The sequence below is a fragment of the Coenobita brevimanus genome, chromosome 105 (assembly GCF_032717465.1).
Source record: "Coenobita brevimanus isolate Jiangsu-jjx chromosome 105, ASM3271746v2, whole genome shotgun sequence".
NCBI lineage: Eukaryota > Metazoa > Arthropoda > Malacostraca > Decapoda > Coenobitidae > Coenobita > Coenobita brevimanus.
The window spans coordinates 4,357,781-4,366,487 of NC_137058.1; the positions used below are offsets into that span (position 1 = coordinate 4,357,781).

At 53.7% G+C, this 8,707-nt stretch overlaps 1 protein-coding gene across 1 annotated transcript; it reads right to left on the reverse strand.

The window, feature by feature from the left end:
* Positions 1–3,123: 3,123 nt before the first annotated feature.
* On the reverse strand, positions 3,124–3,915 carry LOC145416334 (uncharacterized). Its single transcript, XM_080285332.1, has one exon. The coding sequence runs from the start codon at positions 3,913–3,915 to the stop codon at positions 3,124–3,126; it is 792 nt and encodes a 263-aa protein (XP_080141458.1).
* Positions 3,916–8,707: the final 4,792 nt, after the last annotated feature.

Sequence of the window (8,707 nt, forward strand, 5' to 3'; positions counted from 1 at the left end):
GGGGGGGGGAAAGGGTCATCAAACAGGATGAAGGCTGAGAGATAATGAAGATAACGGGATATAGAAGAGAGAACATACATACATACTATATGAATAGCCTACGTATATACATGCCGTACATACATACGTATTAAATACATACATACATACATACGAATGTTGTGCGGGTGGAAACAGAGCGGGAAGGGAGGCCGTCTGTGAAGCCTCAGGGTAGGGCAGGACGGATCAGGTCAGGTCAGGTTGATCCTTCTCAGTCCTCTCCCTCATCCTCCCTCCTCCACCCCAGCACTCCATCACCCCTCCATTATCTCCATCCATCACCCCACTAACCCCTCCCACCTCCCCAACCTCACCATTTACCCATCAAACTGCTATTCTTCTTTAACTTTAACTTTGACTAAAACTTCCATATCTATCTACAATACAGAGTTATAACAGCAGATCAGCACTATAATATGATGTTTGTCACGAGGAAACGTTATGAAATAGGATGAAGAGCAGTAGTACTCCACTGTCTTTTACTACCGCTGAGCTACGTGTATTATTAAGGTGCAAAGGACGAAACTCTGGGGCAACATAGATTACAGCACCCCCCCACTACAACCCACCCTGTATGTACCCCACCACCACAACCCACCCTGTATGTACCCCACCACCACAACCCACCCTGTATGTACCCCACCACCACAACCCACCCTGTATGTACCCCACCACCACAACCCACCCTGTATGTACCCCACTACCACAACCCACCCTGTATCCATCCCACCACCACAACCCACCCTGTATGTACCCCACCACCACAACCCACCCTGTATCCACCCCACCACCACAACCCACCCTGTATCCACCCCACCACCACAACCCACCCTGTATCCACCCCACCACCACAACCCACCCTGTATCCACCCCACCACCACAACATACAATGTATCCACCCCACCACCACAACCCACCCTGTATCCACCCCACCACCACAACCCACCCTGTATCCACCCCACCACCACAACCCACCCTGTATGTACCCCACCACCACAACCCACCCTGTATGTACCCCACCACCACAACCCATCCTGTATCCACCCCACCACCACAACCCACCCTGTATCCACCCCACCACCACAACCCACCCTGTATCCACCCCACCACCACACCCCACCCTGTATCCACCCCACCACCACAACCCACCCTGTATCCACCCCACCACCACAACCCACCCTGTATCCACCCCACCACCACAACCTACAATGTATGTACCCCACCACCACAACCCACCCTGTATCCACCCCACCACCACAACCCACTCTGTATCCACCCCACCACCACAACCCACCCTGTATGTACCCCACCACCACAACCCACCCTGTATGTACCCCACCACCACAACCCACCCTGTATCCACCCCACCACCACAACCCACCCTGTATCCACCCCACCACCACAACCCACCCTGTATCCACCCACCACCACAACCCACCCTGTATCCACCCCACCACCACAACCCACCCTGTATCCACCCCACCACCACAACCCACCCTGTATCCACCCCACCACCACAACCCACCTTGTATCCACCCCACCACCACAACCCACCTTGTATCCACCACACCACCACAACCCACCCTGTATCCACCCCACCACCACAACCCACCCTTTATCCACCCCACCCCCACAACCCACCCTGTATCCATCCCACCACCACAACTCACCCTGTATCCACCCCACCACCACAACCCACCCTGTATCAACCCCACCACCACAACACACCCTGTATCAACCCCACCACCACAACCCACCCTGTATCAACCCCACCACCACAATACAATCTGCATCCATCCCACCACCACAACCCACCCTGTATCCACCCCACCACCACAACCCACCCTGTATCCACCCCACCACCACAACCCACCCTGTATCCACCCCACCACCACAACCCACCCTGGATCCATCCCACCACACTATACCAGCCTTCACCCACCACACTCACCCAGCCAACCAGAAGAATAATTAAGCTAACAAAATAAGACAAGGATACCATAATTTAGTTTTTTAATGCCTTTTTTTTTTTTTAATTCCTGCATCCGACACAAAAAATATATCAGTGTATGAGTGTAGTTATCCAGGGTGTAGCCTGCATACAACACACTAATCTCGTTTCCTCAGCCACACTTATACTGAGCTAAAGCCTGGCTTAACCGACCCATAGAGGTAAAAAAAGAAAGGACAGGGAGAGGGGGCGGATTGAGGAAGGTAGGAAGAAATATAAGAAAGGGAAGGAGAGAAGAAACTAAAAACAAAGACAAAAGAAAAAGAAAAAGGAGAAAGAAGAAAACAAAAGGAGACCAGCAGCAAGAAACCCGTTTATCTTTTCAGGGCCGTTTGATAAAAAGTGGGAAATGACATTTTATATTCCGGGAATATGAGAACATAAGAAAATAAGAAGAGAAGATAACTGCAGTATACCAGTTCACCCATATTAGGAAGCTCCAACAGGAGCAGGTACAGTACATAAGAACTTAAGAAGAGAGGATAACTGCAGTTGGCCGGTTGGCTCATGCTAGTCAGCTCCTAGAAGAGGACCTGAACTACTAGAATGAGATAAGGACAGCAAGGTAAAAATCTCTCCCCCGCCCTCCAAACCCTCCAGCCGAAGTCGGCAGGAAAAAGTCAGAAAGAACACCTGGAAGGGGCAGCAACAGCATCACTATACTAGGTGTAATGCAGCTTTATCTACCGAATAGTAACTCCTTTATATGATGCCCTGAATGTGGTATGATGTCACGGAACCTCCTAACTGGTTCCAGCGAGGGTAAGGCTGAAGGGAAGGTCCTGGAGAAACACAGAGGACTGGGGACGACTTTATTACTGAAGATACAGGCAGGGCAGAGAATAGGGTACCAGCGTGTAGTAACAGGGCGAAAGCTGGTGAGGAACTAACTAGGACTGGGCTGGCTAGCTAGATGCGGCGTTGTCACATCTAACTAACTAACACATGGGACATATATACAAGAGTCATAGAGTCGGCGAGACACAATGCATAGTATGGGAACTTTGCAGTGGCAACATGGTAATATTTCATATCTATACACCTCCCCTCCCCTTTACGCTCGTAGTTCACTCTCAAGCGGATCTTAGTCTCTTTTCTGCGAGACAAGTAGAGCGGCGAGGGACAGTGGAGGGGTCAAGAGAGGGCCTTAGTTCCGGGCCTGAGCAAGGGATCACAGGGGACTGGGGTGGGGGGTTCTCACCGACACTCTCGGGTTGCACTGTGCGCTGGGGTAGAGCGTTGTCACTAGGGAGAGGCACCGGGTGGAGATGACGTCTATTCCTCCACCACACACGACCACTAGGCAGGCGTACCTCGTAATGTCGTGCCCTGCCGCGGCCCATAACGACCCGGACTTTGTCCCAGCGGTGTGAAGTTGGGTCCTGAATCCTGACCCGCTGTCCTATGGTCAAGCTGGGAAGAGGTCGGGCATGCGTGTTGTACCGACTGGTCACTTGGTCGGCCTGGGCTGCTTCGCGGCAGTCACATTCCTCGGCCTTGGCCTGCCACTCTTCAGAGAAGGACTTGGGGTGGGCTGGTACACATGTGCGAAGAGGGCGGCCGTACAAGACCTGGGCAGGAGAGCGTCCGGCAGGGGTTGGGGTGTTGCGTAACTCAAGTAGGTCTCTGTCGAATTCCCCGGTGTCGACGTTCCCTGTCGGTGCCGTCTTGAGAATGAGATACTTGACAGCTTTGACAGCTGCCTCAACGTGGCCGTTTGACTGGGGGTAGTGTGGTGAGGTGATGAGGTGATGGACACCCCATCGTTGTGTGAACTGTCTGAAGTCATTGCTGGAGAATGGGGGTCCACCGTCAGTCCTGAGGCGGAGAGGCACTCCCACTTCTCGGAAGTATCCGCAGAACATCCGGATGACCCTGGTTGCGGTGGTGTCTCGGCCACAGGGGATGACTACTGGCCATCCAGACAGTCTGTCAGTGATCACCAGGAACGATTTCCCGGCTACCTGGAAAAAGTCGGCTGACACAGACTCAAAAGGCCTCGTCGGATGGTCATCATTCCTGTATGGTTCCTGCTGCTGGCTGGGTCAGAGTTTCTGGCAAGCCTCACAGGCTTCCACGGTGTTTTTAATGTCTGAATCGATGCCAGGCCAGAAGACAGTCTGTCTGGCTCGATGTCTGGTGGCTTCAACACCTCGGTGGCTGTCGTGGAGGCGGGCTAAGGTGCGTCGTCGGAGGGCAGCAGGAATGATGATCCGAGGGCCGTATAGTACAAGTTCTCCGTCCGCGTAGAGGCTGTCTCGTAGCTTCCAGTAGGGTAGGGCGGAGGCGTGCAGGTTGTAATGGTTGGTGGGAAATCCGGTGGATACATGGGCGAGCAGACAACTGTAGGCTGGGTCTTGAGTGGCAGCGGTGCGAATCTCCTGGAGGTTTCTGTCGGCATCGATGAGGGATGTCGCTGTCTGGTCATCTGAAGAAGTGGCGGTGTGTGCGACTAAGGACCAGACGTGTGCGGTAGTTGCAGTGCAGTCCTCTTCGTCGTCAGGCGTGGGGCGGCTGACTGGGGCTCGGGAGAGTGCGTCTGGTATACACAGCTGTTTCCCGGTGCGCCACACGGCCGTGAACATGTATGGTGCAACCTTCTCTTTGAGGTCTTGGAGGCGAGGATTCTCGATGGCATCCAATGTGTAGTGGTTCAGGATCGGAATAAGAGGTCGATGGTCGGTCATGAGAGTGAAGTGCTGTAATCCTGACAAGTAAAGTCGGCATTTGGCCATGGCCCAGGCAACTGCTAGCATTTCCAGCTCGATTGTAGCGTAGCGGGTCTCGGCGTCAGTCAGGAATCGAGAACCACACTGAACTAGACGCAGTGTGCCTTGACCATGATCTTGCAGGAGGGCCTATCCAATGCCGTAGAGATGGGAGGCATCTGTCTGGAGGACTACGGGCAAGGTCGGGTCGAAAGGTGCTAGTACTGGTGGTGCAATCAATGCCTTCTTGATGTTGTTAAATGCTTGCTCATGGTCTGGTGTCCATATGAATGAGCGCTTGGGGCTCATTAGCTGGCATAAGGGCTGCGCTGTCGTAGCTATCTCAGGGGTGAAGTCTGTGAGTTGATTGACTAAGCCCATGAATGATCGAAGGTCGGTGAGGTTTGTCGGTGTAGGGAAGTCTCTGATGGCTTTCACTTTCTCCTCGTCAGCTGCGATGCCCTCTGGTGAGATTGTATACCCACAGAAGTTGACTTGTGGCACGGCAACCACAAACTTGTCCTTGTTCAAAGTGATGCCGTAGGCGTGGCATCTGGTCAGCATTTGATAAATCCTCCTCAAGTGGGCAGGGAGGTCGTCATCAAAGAGGAGAATATCGTCCACCACATTTACACAGTTGATGACACCCTGCAAGGCCATGTCACCTCGGAGGTAGTAGGCATTGCCAGTTGCTGCAAAGCCCATTGGTCTGCAGCAGTGCTGGAAACGGCCGTAGGGCGTGATAAACGTGGTGAGGTGGCGATCTTCTTCTGCTAACTCCATCTGCCAGTATCCGTGTAGTGCATTGGCGGTGGTAAAATATCTAGCTGACGGGGTGACACTGCAGACTGCTGCTATGGGCATAGGCGAGGGATGTATGGGACGTGAGACTTGGGAGTTAAGGCAGGTGAGGTCCAAAGTGATGCGGACACATTTGGGCTTGGGCACGAGGACCATTGGGTGGCACCACTCTGAGGGCTCATCACCTGCGGGTGCTATGATCCCCTGTTGCATGAGAGAGTAGAGTTCCTCCTTTACCTGGTCCTTGAAGGCGAAGGGGATGGGTCTGGGCGTGTGAATTGCGAAGGGCATCGCATCTGGCTTGATGTGGATTCTCACTGGGAGGCCTGTCATTTTCTTGAGTGGCGTCGTCTGTAGGTTGGCCTTGGAGACAAGGATGTCACCGAACTCTCGTAGGAAGAACTCCCTGGTGGCTTTGGGCGATGTCGTGGTGGAGATAGGCAACTCTGCGCATCTGTTGACATGTGTCACGGCGAGGATGGGTTTAGGGAACTCAGGTGAGACTATGGCCAGCTCTTGACAGTGACCGTACGACAAGAGGGGGGTCTGGACGCCCTCGCGCACTTGCTCTATCGCAAGGCAAGACTTGGGGCCAAGTTGTAATGTTACCTGGAAACAACCCAAGGCTGGAGACATCGGGGAACCGTCCACTGTGAGCACGTCTTTTAAAGGTGGGGGTGATAAGCTGCTCCTGGGGATGTCAAGTGCATCCAGGTGCTGCGGGCCAATCACTGTTATCTCCACGCCCATGTCTGGTAACATCAGTAGGCTGGAGGATGTGTTGCCGTGGGATAGGTGGACACTGACGGGCATGGGGGACTTGTCACTCGAGGTGTCAACCACACACTTGCAAGTTCTAATCTTGGAAGGGGGTGGCGGAGAAGATCTGTCTGAGCAGGAAGGCCTGTCATTGTTGAAAAAGCTGTCTGGTTCTTTTCCCTGGTTTTTCTTTGTCTTGCAGTATTTGGTGTAATGGCCGCGTTTGTTGCAGGATCGACATTGGGCTTCTTTGGCAGGACATCTAGGTGCACGGGTCCAGTGTCCCTGAAATCCACAATTCGCACATATACTGTCTACTGCAGGGCACTTCCCAGGGTCGTGCTGGCGTTGACAACTTCGGCAGGGGTTGCTGGTTGAGGGTCTTGTTGTTGTAGGTTGCTGCGGGGCTTCTGTCTTTGACTTTCGTCGGTTCTTCTTGTAAGCAGAGACGGCTCGTATTTGTCCTGGTGCGGCGTGTATTGCTGAGGCCGCTGCTCTCGCAGTCTCATGTGACCGGCAGCAGGTGACAAAGTCGGTAAGCGATGCGGTAGGATCAAGGAGAACAAGCTTCTGCAGCAAGTCTTCGTCGCGTACTCCCATTAACATTACCATTTTCAGCTGGATCTTGGCACATGTCACTGGGTCTCCAAGGCAAAGGTCTACTTCGGCAGCTAAATCCATTAGACGTGCGTAATAGTCCGAGATTGATTCCCCGGCCACTTGCTTGCAGGAGAGCAATTCCCGACGGCATAAGGCTTTGTTGCGGAGGCCTCGGAAGTGTCCCTGCAGGGCCTCCAATATCTCTGTCCCAGGGGTGTAAGAGTCAGGGGGAATGGCGAGGGTGTGTTCCAAGATGCGTTGCACATCTAAGGAAATGCATGATCATAGCTGAATAAGCTGCTTATAATGGGGCATCTGGTGGAGATCCGCCATGAGTGCGTAGTCTTCAAATCGACGGCGCCATTGTCGGTAGACTTGAAAAGTAGCGTTGGCTTCAAGAGGTGAGGGGCTGGAGACTGCAGGCTTGTTCCCGGGGTGAGGTGTAGTGTTGCCGATAGACAGTGGAGGGGGTGTAGAGGGGTTGACGAGGGTTGATACTCAGACGGGAGGCGGGAGAGTAGTCCTGGGACTGGGCTGAGGAGGTGCGGGGAGGTCGGGAAGAGGCGGTGCCTGGGCGGGCAGGTGGTGGGCAGGTGAGCTCTGAGGCAGTTGGGGGTCGAGGACTGTGGAAGGAAGGTTGGCAGGTGGGCTTTGAGGAGGCTGAAGGTCAGAGGATGGGGCTGGAGGGACAGCAGGCGAACTCTGAAGGGGCTGGGGTTTAGGTGCTGGGGCTGGTGATGATGTTCTTGCTGCCAATGATGCGATCAAATCCATGAACACTTGGTTATCCTCTTTCCTCTGCTGTTCCAGCTGAAGACGAAAGGTGAGCTCCTCTTGTCTTCTTCTGTCCTCTTCTTGTCTTCTTCTTTCTTCTTCTCTACGTCTGACTTTCTCCTCTTGCTGTCTTCTTCGTTCTTCTTGCTGACGGGATACTTGCAGGAACTGTACAAGATGTAATATATCTTGTGTGTGGTGAGCGAGGCAGAGTAGGTCGTTGCTGTTGGCTTGTGTGGGAGGTGTGTCGGACGAACTGGATGCGAGCGGTGGGAGCGATGAAGATGTAGCACTGTCTTCATACTCCTCAGTGGTGTCTCCCTGTGGATCTCATCGCTCTGCCATTCTGGATACATTGTCGTCGTAGTCGGGAAGATGTGCTGGAGGATGTGCAGTGCCTTGTCACAGCCCAGGTGCTTGCAGGAGGGCTGTGCAGTTGGCGTGGCAGTGTGGTGTGTCGCGAATGCAGTCAGTCGGGTGGGGTATATGTACGTGTGCACATGTGCGGGCGAGCGGTGGCGGAGTCGCGAGGGTTGTCGACTCTCCTCAGTCACCCGGTAGCAGTCTGAGCGGGAGGGTGTCCGCTCTCTCTCTCTATCTGGTTTAGGCGATGTAAGGGCCGGGGCATGTCTCTCTGCCACGCTAAAGCGCACACGACACCACACGAACACTGCACTGAACACTACACTGCACTAAACACTGCACTGTCACTGCACAAAAACACTATAGATCCAGGGGTGGCATTGTAGGGGTCCAAGTCGAACTCCCTGGCGCCGGTAATGGTGGCAGTCGTTCGCGTCTCCAGTCTTGCGCTGTCACTCAAACTCGAAGCTGCACCATGGTATGATGTCACGGAACCTCCTAACTGGTTCCAGCGAGGGTAAGGCTGAAGGGAAGGTCCTGGAGAAACGCAGAGGACTGGGGATGACTTTATTACTGAAGATACAGGCAGGGCAGAGAATAGGGTACCAGCGTGTAGTAACAGGACGAAAGCTGGTGAGGAACTAACTAGGAC